Source organism: Eleutherodactylus coqui, chromosome 3 (assembly GCF_035609145.1).
Source record: "Eleutherodactylus coqui strain aEleCoq1 chromosome 3, aEleCoq1.hap1, whole genome shotgun sequence".
NCBI lineage: Eukaryota > Metazoa > Chordata > Amphibia > Anura > Eleutherodactylidae > Eleutherodactylus > Eleutherodactylus coqui.
Genome location: NC_089839.1, coordinates 5,447,717 through 5,471,172, shown reverse-complemented (window position 1 = coordinate 5,471,172; position 23,456 = coordinate 5,447,717). Strand labels below are relative to the sequence as shown.

Genomic DNA, 23,456 nt, shown 5'->3' with positions numbered 1-23,456 from the left:
ATCTATCTATCTCATATCTATCTATCCATCTATCTCATATCTATCTATCTCATATCTATCTATCTATCTATCTCCTATCTATCTATCTCCTATCTATCTATCTCCTATCTATCTATCTATCTATCTCATATCTATCTCATATCTTTCTATCTCCTATCTATCTATCTATGTCCTATCTATCTATCTCCTATCTATCTATCTATCTATCTATCTATCTATCTATCTCATATCTATCTATCTTATCTATCTATTTATCTCATACCTATATATCTATCTCATATCTATCTATCTCATATCTATCTATCTATCTATCTATCTCCTATCTATCTATCTATCTATCTATCTCATATCTATCTATCCATCTATCTCATATCTATCTATCTATCTATCTATCTATCTATCTATCTCCTATCTATCTATCTCCTATCTATCTATCTCCTATCTATCTATCTCCTATCTATCTATCTATCTATCTCATATCTATCTCATATCTATCTATCTCCTATCTATCTATCTATCTATGTCCTATCTATCTATCTCCTATCTATCTATCTCCTATCTATCTATCTATCTATCTATCTATCTCATATCTATCTATCTCATATCTATCTATCTCTATCTATCTCCTATCTATCTATCTCCTATCTATCTATCTATCTATTTCATATCTATCTCATATCTATCTATCTCCTATCTATCTATCTATCTATGTCCTATCTATCTATCTATCTATCATCTATCTATCTATCTATCTATCTATCTATCTCATATCTATCTCATATCTATCTCCTATCTATCTATCTATCTATCTATCTATCTATCTATCTATCTATCTCCTATCTATCTATCTATCTATCTATCTCCTATCTATCTATCTATCTATCTATCTATCTATCTATCTATCTATCTCATATCTATCTCCTATCTATCTATCTATCTATCTATCTATCTATCTATCTATCTATCATCTATCTATCTATCTATCTATCTATCTATCTATCTCATATCTATCTCATATCTATCTCCTATCTATCTATCTATCTATCTATCTATCTATCTATCTATCTATCTATCTCATATCTATCTATCTCCTATCTATCTATCTATCTATCTATCTCCTATCTATCTATCTATCTATCTCATATCTATCTCCTATCTATCTAAACACATAATCACATAACAGTAAAAGACTTTACTGAAACAATTACATGTTACTATTTGTCACACATGTAACAAGAATGACCTTTTTGTCTTCAAGTAATTATCTCCTTCATTCGCTGTCTCTCAGAGCGTTAATTTTTCTAATCTCATTTACAGAGCAATAACAAGACATTTTTCACTCAGGTTTTAAAATAAGCATTTCAAATGACAAGCTGTATTATGTAGTTATGATATGAAGGCCAATATATACTGCAACCGAATGAGAAGGATGGGGATAGAAAAATAGGAAGGGTCAACCGGGACATGGGAAGGGTTCACAGCATATTGTAACTGGAGAATGCAAAACACATAGATAAGAACAGATGGAGAGATAGATAGATATGAGATGGATAGATAGATAAATAGATAGATAGATATGAAAGATATGAGAGAGATAGACAGATAATAGATAGATATGAGATGGATAGATAAATATGAGAGAGATAGATAGATATGAGATAGATAGATAGATAGATAGATAGATAGATAGATAGATAGATAGATATGAAAGATATGAGAGAGATAGACAGATAATAGATAGATATGAGATGGATAGATAAATATGAGAGAGATAGATAGATATAAGAGAGATAGATATGAGATAGATAGATAGATAGATAGATAGATAGATATGAGATAGATAGATAGATATGAGATAGATAGATATCAGATAGATAGATAGATATAAAATAGATAGATAGATATGAGATGGATAGATAGATAGATAGATAGACAGATAGATAGATATGAGATAGATAGATAGATATGAGATAGATAGATATGAGATAGATAGATAGATAGATAGATAGATATGAGATAGATAGATAGATATGAGATAGATAGATAGATAGATGGATAGATAGATATGAGATAGACAGATATGAGATGGATAGATAGATATGAGATAGATAGATAGATAGATAGATATGAGATAGATAGATATGAGATGGATAGATAGATAGATAGATAGGAGATAGATAGATATAAGATAGATAGATAGATAGATAGATAGATATGAGATAAATAGATAGATATGAGATAGATAGATAGATAGATAGATAGATAGATAGATAGATATGAGATGGATAGATAGATAGGAGATAGATAGATATGAGATGGATAGATAAATTTGAGATAGATATGAGATAGATAGATAGATAGATATGAGATACGTATAGATAAATAGATAGATTAGATAGATAGATATAAGTTAGATAGATAGATATAAGATAGATAGATAGATAGATCGATATGAGATGGATAGATACATAGAAGATAGATAGATAGATAGATAGATAGATAGATAGATAGATAGATATGAGATAGATAGATAGATAGATATGAGATAGATAGATATGAGATGGATAGATAGATAGATAGATAGATAGATAGATAGATAGATAGATATGAGATGGATAGATATGAGATGGATAGATAGATGTGAGAGAGATAGATAGATAGATAGATAGATAGATAGATAGATAGATAGATAGATAGGAGATAGATAGATAGATATGAGATACATATAGATAAGTAGATAGATTAGATAGATAGATCGATAGATATAAGATAGATAGTTAGATGGATATGAGATGGATAGATAGATAGATAGATAGATAGATAGATAGGAGATAGACAGATAGATAGATAGATAGATGGATATGAGATAGATAGATAGATAGATAGATATGAGATAGATAGATATGAGATGGATAGATAGGTAGATATGAGATGGATAGATATGAGATGGATAGATAGATATGAGATAGATAGATAGATGTGAGATAGATAGATAGGAGATAGATAGATAGATAGATAGGAGATAGATAGATAGATAGATAGGAGATAGATATGAGATAGATAGATAGATAGGAGATAGATAGATAGATAGATAGATAGATAGATAGATAGATAGATAGATAGATAGATAGATAGATAGATAGATAGGAGATAGATAGATAGGAGATAGATAGATAGATAGATAGATAGATAGGAGATAGATAGATAAGAGATAGATAGATATGAGATAGATAGATAGATAGGAGATAGATATGAGATAGATAGATAGATAGATAGATAGATAGATAGATAGATAGATAGATAGATAGATATGAGATAGATAGATAGATAGATATGAGATAGATAGATAGATATGAGATAGATAGATAAACAGTAGTTACATAGCTATAGATAAAATAGATAGAGTGAATGATTCCATAGTGACATTGGGTTGTCTGCTCATCTAGATGAGGTCTCATAGGGTCCCTCGGAGGTTTTGTAAGGATAATCTTGTTACTGTCATTGGTAGAAGGGTCAGCATCTAGATGATGACGGGTCTGATGGTTCCTTTTATTCCCCTCTTGCCAGTTTTGGAGTTCTGAGTTCAGGTATTGCAGGTCCGATAGTCCCCAGGTGTAACCTCCTGCATCTACAGATGAGGCCCATCTGAATTTGTAATTTACCAGTTTGAAGAATTATTTGCAGCTTTATAGAAACAACACCGTTTTGTGCCAAATCACAGCCTATTTACATTGACAAACGAAGCTCTGCTGCATCTGCACCCGGCCTCTCTAATGCAAGTTTACTTGAAATATGCTCATAAGCGGCATATGCTGCCTATAAAGCAGCGTCCAAATATTGAGTTTGAAAGCGTTTTGCTAGTATACATTTTCGGGAGCTCCACTGCCAGCTGTAAAACTACATTAGTTTGCCACTAGGAACATACAAATTATTTTCTGGCACTTGAGCGGGGAGCTTTGCCTGGACCCTGTGACTCCATTAGCCAGCGGACTGGAAGATTCTATTAGCAAGTAAGTGAGCAAAATATCACTTGCAGAATAATATCCCAAAAAGTTTGCTTTACAAGTAACAAAAAAAGCAAAAAAAAACCCAAAGAAAAGACATTTTGTTAAAGTTTTGCAGCTTGTGGACTCGCCAAGGTCCATGGGGAGTTATTGTATCATTTCTGCCATCTCTGTTCAGACCTCGCAGCTACCATGTTGGTTTTGTTCACTCCATAGCACAGATACATCTGCAACCATAGAGGAAATAAGCAGAAATGAGCTTATAGAATGACCATCTGTCCCTACAACCTCATCTGGATCTGCGGACGCCAGATCAATCTTATCATGTGATCTTAGTACACATTTTGAGTCAAAAATTAGTATTTTTGAGACTAAAACAAATGTGATCCCCGCAGTCTTATTTCTATAGTTCTATCTTAAATATACTCATTTAAATACAGTCCCAGTCTGCAGAGGAGCTTACAATCTGATCACCAAGTGTACCATGTCCCATAACGCCAGTTAATGCAGCAGTATGAAGGAGGAAAGTGAAAGTCCTAAGAGAAACCCAATTAAATGTTGGGGGGGATGTACGAAGCGTAGGCAGTCCGAGCTAGAAGGTAACATGATAGAGACATGAAACAGAGGAGCTTCCAATATAATATATGGTATAAAGCGATGTTTTATGTTGTGTTCCATAATATGATAGCATTATTATATAGTCTGTAACCTTATGTTTACAGGGGACTATAAAAAGTCTTCACTTCTGACTTTTGGGGAATGAAACTAATTAGAGCCCGTTTTTTCCAGCTACAAATAGTTGTGTCATAGAAGTAGGGTCTTACTACCACCTCTCTACACAATAGAATGTTCATGTTAACGAACGAACGATAGACAGATAGATAGATAGATATGAGATAGATAGACAGATAGATAGATAGATATGAGATAGATAGATAGATAGATAGATATGAGATAGATAGACAGATAGATAGATAGATAGGAGATAGATAGGAGATAGATAGGAGATAGATAGATAGGAGATAGATAGGAGATAGATACATATGAGATAGATAGATAGATAGATAGATAGATAGATAGATAGATAGATAGATAGATAGATAGATATGAGATAGATAGTTAGATAGATAGGAGATAGATAGATAGATAGATAGGAGATAGATAGATAGATAGATATGAGATAGATAGATAGATAGATAGATAGATAGGAGATAGATAGGAGATAGATAGGAGATAGATAGGAGATAGATAGATAGGAGATAGATAGATAGATAGATAGATAGATAGATAGATAGATATGAGATAGATAGTTAGATAGATAGGAGATAGATAGATAGATAGATAGGAGATAGATAGATAGATATGAGATAGATAGATAGATAGATAGATAGATAGGAGATAGATAGATATGAGATAGATAGATATGAGATAGATAGATAACAATTATAGATATGAAATAGATAGATATGAGATAGATAGATAGATATGAGATAGATAGATAGATAGGAGATAGATAGGAGATAGATAGATAGATAGGAGATGGATAGATAGATAGATAGATAGATAGATAGATAGATAGATAGATAGGAGATAGATAGATAGATAGATAGGAGATAGATAGATAGATAGATATGAGATAGATAGATAGATAGATAGATAGATATGAGATAGATAGATAGATAGATAGGAGATAGATAGATATGAGATAGATAGATAACAATTATAGATATGAAATAGATAGATATGAGATAGATAGATAGATATGAGATAGATAGATAGGAGATAGATAGATATGAGATAGATAGATAGATAGATAGATAGATAGATAGATAGGAGATAGATAGATATGAGATGGATAGATAGATAGATAGATAGATAGATAGGAGATAGATAGATATGAGATGGATAGATAGATAGATATGAGATAGTTAGATAGATAGATATGAGATAGATAGATAGATAGATAGATAGATATGAGATAGATAGATAGATATGACATAGATAGATAGATAGATAGATAGATAGATAGATAGATAGATATGACATAGATAGATAGATATGAGATAGATAGATAGGAGATAGATAGATAGATATGAGATCGCTAGATAGATAGAAAGAAAGATAGATATGAGATAGATAGATAGATAGATAGGAGATAGATAGATAACAATTATAGATATGAAATAGATAGATAGATAGATAGGAGATAGATAGATATGAGATAGATAAATAGATATGAGATAGATAGATAGATATGAGATAGATAGATAGGAGATAGATAGATAGGAGATAGATAGATAAATAGATAGATATGAGATAGATAAATAGATAAATATGAGATAGATAGATAGATAGATAGATAGATATGAGATAGATAGATAGATATAAGATAGATAGATATGAGATAGATAAATAGATATATATGAGATAGATAGATATGAGATAGATAGATAGATAGATATGAGATAGATAGATAGATAGATATATATCAGAGAAAGCTGTCCATTTTCTTCCCAAAACAATGCCCCACTTGTCAGTGGGGGGAGATTAGTATTGCAACTCATCTCTATTGAAGTGAGTCAAGCAGAGCTGTAATACCAGACACAACCTGTGGACCAGCAGTGGTGTTGGTTCTAGAAGAAAGCAGTCATGTATTCCTAATCCTTGACAACCCTTTTAATATACTGCAGTACAGACCCCATATATTCTATAAGTGTCTTATATGACCCCTGTCGTGTGGCTTCCGGTTGGCAGCTGGACTTGTAGATGACATTGGATTTTCTCTGGTGTGCCCCGGTGACCCACCAACACTCAGGTCGTCACACCGTATCCTATTGACATTGCCAATCTGCAGAATATTGTGACCCACTTATCTTCACCACTTCCCTGCCGGCAGACTCCTTTATCACGACCACTTAACACATTTTCAAGAAACGCACGTCTCTGTCGCTTTTTTTTCTGTCGAATTAGCACCAGCCAAGTCTTTGACTCTTGATGCAGTCCTGCAATCCGCTAATGTGATATTTAATGAGGAGCCATCAGTCCGGAGAAAGGAAGTCAATATGAATCAGTGTTTACAAAGTGTGATTAACTCTGAAATATTTCATCAATGCGCCGGTCCCGGGCTGACTCTATGCTAATTACTAAAAATGCGCACATGTTTCTGGGGGTCCACTGATGGACCCTGGGAGCTGCAAACAAGGAGAAGTAAAGATTGCAATTACGCCCTGACTGTCTCTCACGACAATTTATGCATTTGCTAGGCTGACCTCCCCTTCCCGGGAGACCAATAAACAGAATGCATTTTCATTAAGATACTAATGCACTTAATCACGGGAGGGGGGCGGGGGGGGGTTACACAGGAAGGAGTTCTGCAAGCAAGACAAGGCCCAGGATCCTTTCAAAGAAACATAAGACTTGGTGCTGCAGTTGTAAATGAGCTCCGCATTACTCACTCTTAGATACATTGTAATAAATCAAGGCGCTTTATTAACCTTTTTCACTCCTAACTTTTAACCATTAACTTGGATATGTAAAGAAGGAAATATGCAAATGAGCAGTTAAGAGGATGCTGTTTATCGCAAGACGTCTGGACCAACAGCTTGACCTCCGCCCCCGGCAAGCTTTCACAATGTATTTTCTAAGGGAGCACCAGCTGTCCTACACAAGCTTGGAGGAGTTGACTCTACACTTCCCTGCCCATTGAAACAATGACTTGCAAAAAAAAGGAAAAACCCGAAGCAAAGCAAAAAAGGAGAAACCTTAATACATGACTAGAGCGAATGCAGAAGTAGGAAGAATATAGGAGGATATAAAACTCCAGAAGCCGCCAAGTCTGATCTCATCACCACTCAGTTGTATCAGATCAATAGTTCTGGTTCGGACGTACGCCGCTATAACGACACCATTTTGATAACTGTCAATTTAAAGGGAATGCATCTTCAGAAAATGTTCAATATATTTCTGAAGAATTTTTGGAGCTTATGTTCTATATTGTCTAAGTCACTAGCTGTATTTTAAACAATTCCTGAAATCTTGCAGTTTTCATGTTCAGCCTCATAGTAGACTGGCACTACTTGTTCTGTAAAGAAAACTCAGCCATCATCATCATCACAGGCAGGATTACACTGAGCGGTGACACCTATATATGGATAACACAGGATCCATCATTCAGAAAAGGCTATGTCACAGCTTACCTCTTCCCCCTCCCTGCACACTGACCACTAAGCCTAATAATAGTCTGATACTTCTTGTTCTGTAGAGGCAACTTCTCAGCCGTCATCTCATCATCATTACAGGCAGGATTACACTGAGAGGAGACACCTATATATAGATAACACAGGAGCCACCATTCACAAAAGGCGATGTCACAGCTCACCTCCTCCCCCTCCCTGCACACTGACCACTAAGCCTAATAATAGTCTGACACTTCTTTTTCTGTAGAGGCAACTTCTCAGCTGTCATCTCATCATCATCACAGACAGGATTACACTGAGAGGTGACATCTATATATAGATAACATAGGAGCCAGCATTCACAGTAGGTGATGTCACAGCTCCCCTCCTCCCCTCCCCGCACACTGACCACTAAGCCTAATAATAGTCTGATACTTCCTGTACTGTAGAGGCACCTTCTCAGCCGTCATCTCATCATCATCACAGGCAGGATTACACTGAGAAGTGACACCTATATATAGATAACACAGGGTCCACCATTCACAATAGTCACAGCTCACCTCCTCCCCTCCGTGTACACACAGGATTACACTGAGAGGTGACACCTATATATAGATAACATAGGAGCCACCATTCACAATAGTCACAGCTCACCTCCTCTCCTTCCCTGCACAAGTAACAGAGCATGCTCACAACACTCTCCCATAGAAATCAATTAATATATCCAGTTTACAGATTCAACTTAGATAGTCTTTTAGAATTTCCATTGGTTGTTGACTTCTTCCTGACCCTATACAACGTATACATGAGATCATTGTAACATTTTGCAAGCAGGATATAGAAGGAGATGATGACGCTTGTCTTGGGGACATGCAAGGACCAAGAGACTTTTTGATATCCTTATACTGTATTTCCATTATTATAGATCAGAGTCAGAACTCAGAATGACCGGCGCTGAGAACATTGGCGCATTGCTGACAGCCTCCGTGTATTTTGTCCGCACGCTACACATATATCCTTTGTGTTGAATCTCTTCTCATCTTAACTTTCTTTCTACGACAGGAAACATAGAATACAGCTGTCCAGCCACGAATGAATGTGAAATCACAAAGCGCAGACGCAAGTCCTGCCAAGCCTGCCGCTTCATGAAGTGTTTAAAGGTCGGCATGCTGAAAGAAGGTACGATGCATAAAATATCTCCTCACACCACAATATTCATTTACAGGGAGATGTAGCAGAGCTGAGTTATTATTGGTGGATGCAAAAGTCCCGCTGACCCTCCAACAGAGCGCAAAATCAGCAGGTAATCAGACCTCTGGCTAGATCCCCTCTCTGCAGCTGCAGCGCAGACGAGAGCGCTGCAGCAACTCAACAAGCAGCTAATTCCGACCTCCTTCAGTCTCTGCAGGCATAAAAATCAAATGACAAGCAGCTTGTATATCCCGGCATCATTCATCTACGGGCGACGGCCCGGCGCAGCATACTCCACGTTTGTGTGCATTTACGCATCAAAGGTCTTCATAGAAGTCTATAAGAGGTGCGCAAAGGGGTGCGAAATGCGCTGCGTAATTCTGTAAGAAAAACAACATATCTGGAACTCCTGAAGCTGAATAGCCCTTTACATCCGGGCGTGGTTGTGTCACCTGCAGAAAAAACACCCTGCAAGCGCCAAAAGTATAGTAAAATATGCCGAAACGCGAGCAAAAACATTGTTTATTCTGCAAAAATGCGTCCCCTCGCTGTACAGGCCATTCTCACTCGTGTTTTTTTCGTGCATGCTATTTCAATAGGAAAAATAAAAAAAAGGAATCGCACTCGCATGAAAATTGCTTCAAATTTTTTTTGTGGTCCCATTGAAAATAGTGGGTGAGATCGCCCTAAAAACTGCGCACATTGTGATTCTTCTATGTCGCATCACCGCTGGGAAGGAAAAAGCGCAGATGAGAATAGGCGATAAGTAGTGCGTCGTATTTGCGTGTGTCTCACGGTATGTGCAAGTGCGCATGCTTCAGCGCAAAATATCTGCGCAGTGAACGAGGTTTGATGAAGTAGATTTGCGTGCGTATCGGAGTATAGTACTGTAGTTTTTGCGCACGCAGGGCAAGTTCACACCCGCCAGTGACACACCCCTTCCATGATTTAAAAGGCTATTTAGCCTAATGAGGTCCAGATGTGTTCTTTTCCCACAGGACTGCGCGGCGTATTGCGCATTTGTGTGCATATTGAGTACGTATTTGCGGACCCTCCATAGACTTTAGTGGGGCCCTTGGTGTGCAAATATGTAGGAAAATAGAGCAGGACTTATATTTTTGCGTGTGCTCGAAATACTTGCGCAAAACACACTCATGAGAGCGAACCTACTGACATCAATCTAGTCTCTCCAGTTTGCATGGATATATTTTACGTACGCAAATACGGTTGTCGGAAGCCGCCATTAGGGTGCATTCACACAGGTAATGTTCACATGTGATATCTGACCGATATGGTCAGATGTCGTGCGTGTAAATGACCAATGCATATCCTATTTCTGGGGTTGTTTTCTATGGGAGTTGTAAATAATTGCAATGCCAATTTTTTATTTTTACTATTGAATGAACCTGCGATTTTCACCCTTGTTGCTGAGGAGCGTCACACTCACAGCAGACATGGCAGGACTGCATGTGCGATATTGGTCCTACGCATGCACCAGGTAGTCCGAGAAACGGTGCCCAGAACCGAGGGGCCGCTTTAAATCCAAATGACATAAAATATTGTATAACAAACTCAGCTCTGCTACATCTGTATAGTTGCTAATTTGTCTGTAGATTTGCAAAAAGAAAGGGTAATTAAGCACTTTAGCTAACATCACATTCTTGGCTGTAGGAAGTAAATGCTTCATGTTGTAGCAAATGTTGCAACATTGTTGCCATTCTCCCTCCATGTGTATATACTGTAAGGTGTCGTTCTCAGACTCTGCACACGCGCCGTTCGCCGGATCCCTCCGATTTCATTTTATGAATGAGGATATTAAACGTAAACATATTTTCTCTGGCCGGCCCGCGGGCTTTATGGGCTTTTTCATTGGCCTGTATAAAAATGTGTTTATTTGATTCGCTTCTATTAAACAGGTTTCTCGGGTTTTATGACTGTCAGGCGGACACAGTCCCAACAGCTGCTTTTTAATTGGAGCTAAGTCGCTGCTAGAGAAATCCAATAGTGTCAGCGGCAGACAATGGGAGAGTATGAGAAGAGTGGCAGGGACAGATTGTGGACGCAGCGCTGACAGACTGAGGATTATTAGTCGTAAATAGGGATCAGGAAGAACTCGGGGAGGCTGAAAGATGGATGGGGTGGAGGAGATCCAAAAGAAGACATAGAAAAAGCATCAGAGGTGCTAAAGGGGGTTCAGAGGCAGCAGTCCCACGCGGGGACAGTTATCTGGGGGTGCAAAGCTCCCCTCTGCCACCTTAAAAGACTCCAATATTGTAGATGGCACATGGTAGGCCGGGAGTGGTGATGGGGGGGAGGGCGCTGGTACAGATATTTTAGTTGGGTCCAGGAGTTTTAAGTTACCCCAGTGTCATAAAATGTGCTGTTACACTTGTATGTGACCCCCTTGTAACGCTTCCCAGCTTCCCTAACTAGGACAATGTGGAACAGATGTTTGCTTCACCCTCTCCATGACCCGTCGACGCATCCCCATCCTCCTACTGTATTTGCTAACAGCACTATTGTTCTGGGTAGGGTTGTCTCCACATGTTCTCCCCACTAAAAGGGGGTTGTGCCACAACTGCAAGCTAACTGCTATCCACAGGATAGGTGCTAACTTGCTGATCAGTGGGGGTCTCACCGCCCTCCTCCTACTATAGGGTTGTCCTGCTGCAGTGAATCCCAGCGATCCTCTGTATTCTATAGGGGATCCATGCAGTAAATGTTTTTATTTCCCAGCAGCACCGCCACAGGTGAAATGAAGTATTACACAATGACAATGATGCCAATAGGTATCTTGACATGATGAGTCCTCCAGAGAGTGAGAGACACTCAATACTACTGTAGGAACATTAAAAAATGAGGTTTGCATTTCTACACACTCCTGATCTCTGATGAAATTATCGAGTTAAATGAAAAGGCAACAGATTGATGATGAGATGAGATGTATTAAACCTTCCAAAGATACAGAGTGACATTAGGTGATATCAGCCTAAAGGGGCCCTAACTCTCCACAGAGGCTTCTTTCCTGATAGTGGGCGCTTTCCCCACCGATCACTGCCAACTTCACTAAATACTTAGAAAAACATCTGATGTGACATTAGATGGGACTGGAATATCACACAGCTGGTAATGGAGGAAGGTATCCGCCGTGTGCCAGGCACTGCTCAACTGGTTTGAAGCATAAACATAAGGGTAAGAAGGGCCAAACCAAGAAGGGTTCGAAGCATGTTGAGATTGGAGAATACAATATACATAGATATGAGATAGATAGATATATATGAGATAGATAGATAGGAGATAGATAGATATATATGAGATAGATAGATAGATATGAGATAGATAGATGGATAGATAGATAGATATGAGATAGATAGATAGATAGATAGATAGGAGATAGATAGATAGATAGATAGATAGATAGATAGATATGAGAGAGATAGATATATATGAGAGAGATAGATATATATGAGATAGATAGATATGAGATAGATAGATGGATAGATAGATAGATATGAGATAGATAGATAGATAGATAGATAGATAGATAGATAGATAGATAGATAGATATGAGATAGATAGATAGATAGATAGATATGAGATAGATATGAGATAGATAGATATGAGATAGATAGATAGATGGATAGATATGAGATAGATAGATAGGAGATAGATAGATATGAGATAGATAGATAGATAGATAGATAGATAGATAGATATGAGATAGATAGATAGAAGATAGATAGATAGATAGATATTAGATAGATATGAGATAGATAGATAGATAGATAGATATGAGATAGATAGATAGATATGAGATAGATAGATAGATAGATAGATAGACAGATAGATAGATAGGAGATAGATAGATAGATATGAGATAGATAGATAGATAGATAGGAGATAGATAGATAGATATGAGATAGATAGATAGATAGATAGGAGATAGATAGATAGATAGATAGATAGATAAATATGAGAGAGATAGATAGATGATAGATAGATAGATAGATAGATAGGAGATAGATAGATAGATAGATAGATAGGAGATAGATAGATAGATATGTGATAGATGTGATAGATAGATAGATAGATAGATATGAGAGAGATAGATAGAAGATAGATAGATAGATAGGAGATAGATGGATATGAGAGAGATAGATAGAAGATAGATAGATAGATAGATAGATAGGAGATAGATAGATAGGAGATAGACAGATAGATAGATAGATAAATATGAGAGAGAGAGATAGATGATAGATAGATAGATAGATATGAGATAGATAGATAGATAGATAGATAGGAGATAGATAGATAGATAGATATATAGATAGATAGGAGATAGATAGGAGATAGATAGATAGATAGATAGATAGATAGGAGATAGATAGATAGATAGATAGGAGATAGATAGATAGATAGGAGATAGATAGATAGATAGATAGATAGATAGATAGGAGATAGATAGATAGATATGAGATAGATAGGAGATAGATAGATAGATAGATAGATAGATAGATAGATAGATAGATATGAGATAGATAGATAGATAGACAGATAGGAGATAGATAGATAGATAGATAGATAGATAGGAGAGAGATGGATAGGAGATAGATAGATAGATATGAGATAGATAGGAGATAGATAGATAGATAGATAGATAGATAGATAGATGGATAGATAGATAGATAGATAGATAGATAGATATGAGATAGATAGATAGATAGATAGATAGGAGATAGATAGATAGATAGATAGATAGATGGATAGATAGATAGATAGATAGATATGAGATAGATAGATAGATAGATATGAGATAGATAGGAGATAGATAGATAGATAGATAGATAGATAGATAGATAGATAGATAGATAGATAGATATGATTAGATAGAGACAGAAGTATAAGATATCTTTTCTTTGCTCATGAATATATAATATTAACAACAATCTGGGATCTAATAGAAGCGACACGTTGCAGTCATTGCTGAATCAGCGCGGCTCCCGGTGACATCAGGTTGTTTCCTCTCCCCTCGGGTAGAAGCATATTCTCCAGTTGCTCCCTGAATTTTAACCAGAGCTGAGGAGGAAAAGAATTCTCCACATCCACCTTTCTGCTCAGACACACGTTGGCGTCTCCTGCGCGGCGTCTGAGATCGCGGTGTTGCAAATCTATTCAAATGTAAACCTGTTCAATTCAATTACCAGCCTGTAATAAAATTTGCTGCTTCCAACTCCATGTTGGTCACAGTATTCGGGACATGCTGGTGGCTCAGTGGGCCTCCAAATTGACAGTTCAAATCTATTTAGTCAGAAAAAATAGAGATATTCATTGTGATACACTCTGATCCGGCCAGCAGAAGCGCGGCTGCGAGGGAATGCCAGGAAATATTACCCTCTCCTGCAGCAAACTTCACAGCGCTGAAGACCGCTGCAAATAGTTGGATCATTTTATGCAATTTTGGAAATTTCATTATAAAAAATGGGCCAATCAGCGGGCCGTCGGTGGGGCAAAACGATTAGGGCTGGATCGATACTAGCAGCATAAGGTACGATCAGTTATGGGAACAGTCCGACCCTTCATATCCAATTAGTATCGAACCTACGCAAAAAGATTTCTTGAAACAAAAAGTAATTTCATTATGGGGTAAAATGGGCCGAACGGGCGCCTACAGTAACTGTTAACAGTTGCACCCAGTCCATCGTGCCTGAGAGGACCCAAGGGCTGTGTTCCCACATAGGCTGATACAAGATGGCACATTGTAGGTTTAGGCCATGGTACAGATTTTGCATTGGGATCCAAATATTTCAAGTTGCACCTCATAAGGGTAACTAGGCCATGAATATCAGGGATTTCTATAGTGTTCAGGGGATTCCATAGCAAAGCATGAAATAGTGTCCTCTGCTTGTGCTGGTTAAAGCTACCAAATCTCCAACCACAAGGGACAAGAGGACTTGGTGTTTGGTTGCTCCCATCCCTTCCATGGTCCTTCAGTTAAAGGGGTTGTATCACAAGTGCAAGTTATCCCTTATCCTCATTCTTACTGCAACCTCCGTGGCGAGGAGGAGAATTAATGTTGCCCTGGTTGCACTAGCGTTCCATTCATTTTCAATGGGACTGCAGAAATACCCCATCAGCACCCACCTGACTGTTTCCATCAGCCCGAATGGAATAAATGGAGAGCTGACTGTGCAGTGACGTCACTGCAGAGGGAGAAGCGACACAAGGGTCCCATACTTTAGATCGGCAGGGGTTTCAGTGGTGAGACCCCACCTATCACACGTTATCCCCTATCCTGTGATACAACCCCTTTAAAGGAATTTTACGGCCTTTAAAAACTTGCCTGAGGATAAGAAATGGCATTAAAAACTATCCATGACTCACCCTTCCACTGTGCCTCCAGTCCAGCGCTGCCAACCTCCTCTCTGTCCTCATTGCTCCAGTCCTCACACGATTTCTGCAGCCAATCACTGATCTCAGTAGTCATGTGCATAGACAGTATGTGATCGCTAAGGCTAGCAATTGTCTGCAGCGGTCATGTGACCCATGAATGCTACGTCATCACTTCCTGTTTCAGGAACGGAGGGAAGGGAATTGGGTTGACAGCGGCACAGTTGTAGGGTGAGTAATGGCTTGTATATTTTTTTATTCCATTCCCTACCCAAGGGCAACAAAAACACAAAATGAGGCTCAACAGCGCTCACTCAAAATGGTAAGATTTAGATAAGCTGTACCATGTAACAGGGATCCATTGGGTGTGGCACTGGAGGGTACCACACTGGCATCCAGGAGGGCATCCAAACAATTATAACAGGTTATTCCCAGATGAGACTTCAGACTATCCTTGCATCCACATGGGAGAGCTGCCTCTTCGAGGAGCATCCTGAGGAAGGGGAACAGGTATTCCACGAAACGTGTAGCTTCTACTGTTTGTATGCACCGTGTTTGATGGATGTCATCCAAATAAAAGATGCTTCACTACTTTTGGGCCCATTGGATAACAGAGTTTACGGCTCTCCTGGATTCTTTTGGGGGTTGGCTGGGCAGATACTAAGTTTCCCCTTCACCCACCCTCATACTCAGGGGCACGTTTTTTTGTTTTCTAAAGGCCAGAAAATCCCCTACATCCATGTTTGTAGGACTGGAGGAGAGGTTGTGGCCTCCCTCTCAGAGACCTAGGCCCTCTTCAGGAGTTGTTTCCTCAGATTTAATTGAAGCGCTGGGAACCCAGAATCAATAGTAAATTGTAACTGTGTGGATGTCTTACAAGGAAGACTCTCGAATAAACAACAGTAAAGAGGAAATAAAGGATGTTCCCCCAAGTTCACCGCGGAATCGCGAAGCCTCGATGCACCAAAAATGCACTTAAAAAGTTAGTGCAAATGAGTCCCAATTGAAATTTAAATTTCATAGTCTGCAAAAGTGGAAACAATGAAACAAACGGCATCGACGGCAAAGTTTACTCTTCCAACACCACACAAGGGGGTGTTTATAAAAAAATAAAATAAAAGTCTGACGCTCAACACATTTATAGAGCAACCTCAGCGGCGGGAAGACAGTAGAAAGTCAACTACTATGCCCCCCCACCGCTCCCCCAGCATGGAAGGTTACCTGTCTCTCGCTTCCAGTAGTAGATGGTGATCTGTGGACATCTCCTAAATGGTGGGAAATTTTAATTCACTGTCTCAGCTCTTTTTTTAAAAAACTATGGCTGAGACATAGTGACCACCTTCCACCCTTAAGGGGTTCATCCATCTGGCCCACCCACCTCCATTAACAGAAACCAGGCAGTCCTTCATAGATAAATGACTGCCTGTTTACAAGGTCCGTCATTCAAGAAGCTAACTAATTCTCATTCTTTGTTCAGTTGGGGCATGCATTCACACTCAACGATTTATAGGCCCATGTAAACGTGAATGATGTCAGAGTTCGCTCATTCAGCCTGTTTATACAGGAGATACATCGTTGGCTCATTCAAAAGAGAAATTCTCCAGGTATTCACATTGACTGTATAAGTGAATGAGAACGAATGAACGATCAGTATTTAAACTGGACGATTAATGTCCGAGCCAACGATGATTTTTATGCCTGCATAAGGTGAACCATGAATGAACGATTTATCATTCATTGTTTGAACGATTTTTTGAATAATAATCGTTCCGTGTAAATGGCGTTTGGTGACTAAGTTTAGATCTTGGAAGCTTCGATGTTTACACATGTCTGTCCAAGAGATATGGATGTATACGTGGTGGTCATAGTACACATCATATGTACAAACAATACTGACAAATGTATGCCTCAAATATCAACAGTAGTGGGAAGAAAACTTTTGAAAAGTTTGGCTTGGCCGGTGTGAAGAATTGAAACAAAAAGTTTGGTTTGGTCCAAATTGGTTCGAATCAAAGTGGAACTTAACCAACACCATAAAACCGATGCATAACACTGTGTGAGAGCCATAAAAGCCCTGTATAACACTCATGGGTCACCTAGGACTGCATCTAAGTACCTGTGAGCTCTTGTAAGGCAAAGTTAGCGAAGAACAGGAAGGAAAAATAAACAGAAGATGGAAAAAAGAAAAAGAAGGAAGTAGAAGAGGGAAAAGAAGGACAAAGATGATATTTTTCTTCTTTTTCCTTCTCCTCTTTCTCCTGTGTCTTCTTTTTTTTACTCTTCTTTTTCTTCCTTCTTGTTCCATTTTTTCCTTTCTTCCTCCTTTTTCCTTTTCTGTCCTTCTTTCTCATTCTTGTAGCGGCTTCAGCCAAGACGAACTGCTCAAGGTTCAGGTTCACGCCAAACTTAGCAAAGGTCGACCCAAAACACGGTTTGACCCTTTCGATTCGCTCAACACTAATTAACAGGGAGCAAAAAATAAACTGAGCAGCCATCACTAGTGGCCTACAGTCCCCTATACTATGCATCCGCCTTTACTTTCACAATAAGTGGCCAACCCTAACCCCTACACAGCGCCCATCCATCTGATGAGGACCAGATTTCTAGCCATAGCCCAGCATAGTCAATACTAAGTTAAGTACCAATATTATAAAAACAAACATTATACAACTTCTTCACGTCTCACTTTTTATACTTTTGTACCTTCTACCTCATATGTAGCTGGGTTAGATGTTGACGGTCTGGCTCCGTCTTTGGCACTTGATGCATATTGCGCCTCCCCCTCCTCCCTAGTCATTGATTAAGTTATACTGACTAGTTAAATGCTGTTGAGAGCTAAAACATTTCAGAATTCATTAGCTGCCAGTGCTTGTCTGAAGAATAAAGTGGAGGTGAAGTGCAGAGAGGCCTTAAGAGGATTACGTGTACAACTCACATAATGAAAATGATTTACTGTGTAAATACCCTGCTGCTGCCACTGCAGAGGAACAACGACCCATACATGTGCCCGCTCTATTACAACCGGCTGCAAGACCTTTACGTTTCTGCCTGAAAATCTTAAAGTAGGCTAATAAGAATCTGCAAAAGTCAAAAAAATGACAAAACCCTCAAACTTTAGCTTGATTGGTCGTTAGGGGCATCTCTCCACACATCAGTGATAAAATAGTATGAATCACATTGGAGGCTATGGGGGTGCGGAGGTATAGTAGCAATCAAACCCATGCCCCCCCAAAACCCCCTTAGAAGATAGCAGTATTAGAAATGGCACTTGGCAGATGAATGCCTCTATAACACAGTTTGCATTGAGGTTCAGGAGCTTCAAGTTACAATTCTTGGAGGTCAATATTGAAAACAGAGACATTCAAGGTACTAAGAGTGTTGAAGGAATGTAGCATGGTTGACATTTCATCATCATCCGGGTGTGATGGCATCTCCATTCAATCTCCTCCTTACTGTGTGGGGGTGCAGTGAGCTCACAGTAGGAGGAGAGGGGAATGTGGGGCCCCCGTTCTTAGTACTCGTTACAGAGGTGAGACCCCCCATTGATCGGGCTTTTATCATCAATCCTGTGGATAACTGATGGAAGTCAATCTTGGTACAGCCCCTTTAAGGTGCTCATAAACATGACAGAAAAGTCAAATGAAATGGCCAATTTTGGCCATTGTAGGCGACATTCTTTGAAAAAGTAGAATAAACTATCATTGGTGATGGCCAATGGCGGACTTCTGTCTGCCAAAAATGTGATTCACCATGTTGTCAAATTTCGGTAACAGTTAATCAAACTATATGTGTATGGCATTATCTTATGGCCAATCGTTTGCCACTTTGTGCAAGCCCTAGGAAGTTAGTTTTTTTCTAAATTGACTCCCTGATCATCCACTAATAATAATGCTGCTGGTGGCTTCAATTCCGTGGACCATCAATCGGCCGCATAGCAGGGTAAACCTAACAAGTAACATGGGTTATTCAGCTAGCTGCTCATCAAGGGCCGCACTCCCTGTAGGGGGGATGTACTGTTGTGGTACAGAATTCCCTCTTAAATACCCATATGCCATAGCGGGGTCTATGAAGAAAGGTCATGCGAAATAGAAAGACCTTTTAGGGACTGTTAGAACCCTTAAAGCCACCTTCCAGTTTTGGAACAAAATTGTGTCCCTAGATTGAGGGGTGGAGGGGTATTGTACCTGTAATTTTTTTCTCTTCCCGGCCCCCCTGTTCTGCTGGTCCGGTGTCTCGTTTTTAGGCGGCCATAAGGGTCGCTGCCATTTTCTAGTGATCTAATAGACTCTGTGAAGGGCTCTCTAATTGGCCAGCACTGATCATATGAGCAGTCCTGGCCAATCACAGAGCAGCTGCAGTTCATTGGTAGTCCTAACTCTGCCAAAGTGCTGTAAATGTTTTGGTAGTCTTAAGATAGCAGAGGCCATCTAAGCAGCCTGAAAATTGGAAACTGAACTGGTGGAGCAAAGGGCTAGGACGAGAAGATAAAGTACAAGTAAAATACCGGATGTGCATCACAGGACACTGTCTAGCTGGCTTCATTTCCATTGAAATCAATGGAAACTGAAGCAGCTATTGCACTTCTGTGCCCGACCCCGGTGTCGAAGACAGCAAGGCCAGCTAAGGCACTGCTGCCTACTATGAGGCACGTCTGACCCACCGCACATCAGGTGATCGCCGGGGTCCCATGCGGCGGGTCCCCAGTGGTTAACTATTGATAGCCTATCTCGAGGATAGGTCCTCAATGGTTTTCGTCCAGGAGCCCCTTTCAGAAATAACATGTGCACTAAGATATAACAGCGTCCACGAGCGCCTGGAGGTTGTAATTACATGGGAGATGAGGGGCTCTAATGTTAGACGGGTGGGGAAGGATTTCTTAACACACTGCTGGTTGGGGAAAAAAATGAACAATTAACAAGAATTGTTTGGGTGATTCAGAAATGAAGTGTAAAATAAAGCTGTAATTGTATTCAAAGAAAATCTTTTGCAGCGAGCGTGTCAGATAATGGCGCGGCGCTGACCTCCGATCTGTTTTTTATGCTCTCGCTTGTAATAATATTCTTAAGGATCTCCTTCATTAATGCAAGATATTAAACAAAGCACTCGGCGGGTAATATCAAGAGATAACACATTGCATTTTAACACATCTCTTCTTAAAGCTAAGCCTTTTATGTGCTTTTAATGTGTTTTAAAGAGGCTGTACAAATTAAGACTTGATATGAAGCCAAGAGCGGCCGTCGTAAATCTGCAAAGACTTGTTTATGGCGGCTTGTGATGACTGTACACAAAAACTCCTATTTATACAGCTGCGGGAGGAGCGCTGCTTGCACTGCACACACATTATGCTGCCCATGCTTTCCTGATAATATTATGTGTTTCTGGTTTGCAATGACCACAATGCGCTCCGCGGTCGGACCGTTCCTGATGCTAGCGGTCAGCACTGGATCCTTGGGTTTTAGTCTGCAGCACTCTTTAGTCTTATGTTCTATCGATACAAAGTTACTCAAGAGCAAAAGTTATGTCTGCCGAAACAAGAACACCGCAGTGGTATGCTGGGAAAATGAGTGATAGATATTAGGGCGGTCTCACACCACCGGATCCTAAGTGCGGATTCTGCGAGCGTATGACATGGATCAATCAAATGCTTTGAATTACGCGGTTCCGATGACATTAGCAGCTAGAATTGCGTAATCCGCAATTGGAAAATAGAACGCAGCATGTTCTATTTTACCGTTGATATTCGCGCCGTAAGGCCTATTGTTCTCTATGGTCGCGGATATACCTGCAGCCCATACACAACTACATTGCGTATGGGCTGCGTGTATCTGCATCCTCACTAAGCAGCAGTGCGGGAAATATAAACAAAAAAAGGTGCACTGCGCATGACCGCCTGCGTGAGTATACAGTCATGCACAGTACGTACGCAGGGTCATAGGTGGAATCTACTGCGGGCCTCCAGCAGGGGACTCTGCTTAGGGATCTGTGAGCCCGGCCTAGATAGATAGACAGATAACATTGTATGTAAGGTCCAAAAATGACACCTGTCCATCCAGTGTACTCCACTAACAACCCAGGTTGATCCAGAGGAGGGAAAACAAAAACCAATGAGGTAGAAGCCGATTTTCCCCATTGAAGGGAAAAAAAATTAGTTCCTGACTGCAATCTGGTAATGGGAACAATCCCCGAATCACCGACCCACTGAAGTCATTAATGATTGTAACATGTAATATTGTATCGCTCAAGAATGGCGTCCAGACCCCACTTGTATCAAATTTACCATTACCACGTCATCAGGCAGAGAGTTCTGCAGTCTCACTGCTCTTACAATATGTTGTGTAGAGAAACCTTCTTACCTCTAGAAATAGAGAGCGCCCCCTTGTTATACCTAGTCCTGGGTATAATAGATGATGGGAGAGATCTATGTACTGACCCCTGATATCTATACATAGTTATTAGAGCGCCCCTTGTTATAGTCCTGGGTATAATAGATGATGGGAGAGATCTCTGTACTGACCTCTGATATATCTATACATAGTTATTAGAGCGCCCCTTGTTACAGTCCTGAGTATAATAGATGATGGGAGAGATCTCTATACTGACCCCTGATATATTATACATAGTTATTAGAGTGCCCCCTTGTTACAGTCCTGAGTATGATAGATGATGGGAGAGATCTCTGTACTGACCCCTGATATATCTGTACATAGTTATTAGATCGCCCCCTTGTTACAGTCCTGGGTATAAAAGATGATGGGAGAGATCTCTGTACTGACCTCTGATATAGCTATACATAGTTATTAGAGCGCCCCCTTGTCACAGTCCTGGGTATAATAGATGATGAGAGAGATCTCTGTACTGACCCCTGATATATCTGTACATAGTTATTAGAGTGCCCCCTTGTTACAGTCCTGGGTATAATAGATGATAGGAGAGATCTCTGCATTGTCCCCTGATATATTATACTTAGTTATTAGAGTGCCCCCTTGTTACAGTCCTGGGTATAATAGCTGATGGTAGAGATCTCTGTACTTCCCTCTCATATATCTATATATAGTTATTAGAGCGCCCTCTTGTTACAGCCCTGGGTATAATAGATGATGGGAGAGATCTCTGTACTGACCCCTGATATATCTATACACAGTTATTAGAGCGCCCCCTTGTTACAGTCCTGGGTATTTTAGATGATGGGAGAGATCTCTGTACTGACCACTGATATATCTATACATAGTTATTAGAGCGCCCCCTTGTTCCAGTCCTGGGTATAATAGATGATGGGAGAGATCTCTGTACTGACCCCTGATATATTATACATAGTTATTAGAGCGCCCTCTTGTTACAATCCTGGGTATAATAGATGATGGGAGAGATCTCTGTACTGACCCCTGATATATTATACATAGTTATTAGAGCGCTCCCTTGTTACAGTCCTGGGTATAATAGATGATGGGAGAGATCTCTGTACTGACCCCTGATATATCTATACACAGTTATTAGAGCGCCCCCTTGTTACCGTCCTGGGTATAATAGATGATGGGAGATCTCTGTACTGTTCCCTGATATATTATACATAGTTATTAGAGTGCCCCCTTGTTACAGTCCTGGGTATAATAGATGATGGGAGATCTCTGTACTGTTCCCTGATATATTATACATAGTTATTAGAGCGCCCCCTGTTACAGTCCTGGGTATAATAGATGAT

At 39.4% G+C, this 23,456-nt stretch overlaps 1 protein-coding gene across 6 annotated transcripts in view; it reads left to right on the top strand.

Moving 5' to 3' along the window:
- ESRRG (estrogen related receptor gamma) overlaps positions 1-23,456 on the top strand; it is a 227,426-nt gene that overhangs the window by 68,899 nt on the left and 135,071 nt on the right. For all 6 annotated transcript variants that reach the window (XM_066595069.1, XM_066595070.1, XM_066595071.1 and 3 more), the window contains one exon: positions 9,242-9,358. In XM_066595069.1, the coding sequence (XP_066451166.1) occupies positions 9,242-9,358 (117 nt within the window). The remainder of the gene's footprint in view (positions 1-9,241; positions 9,359-23,456) is intronic.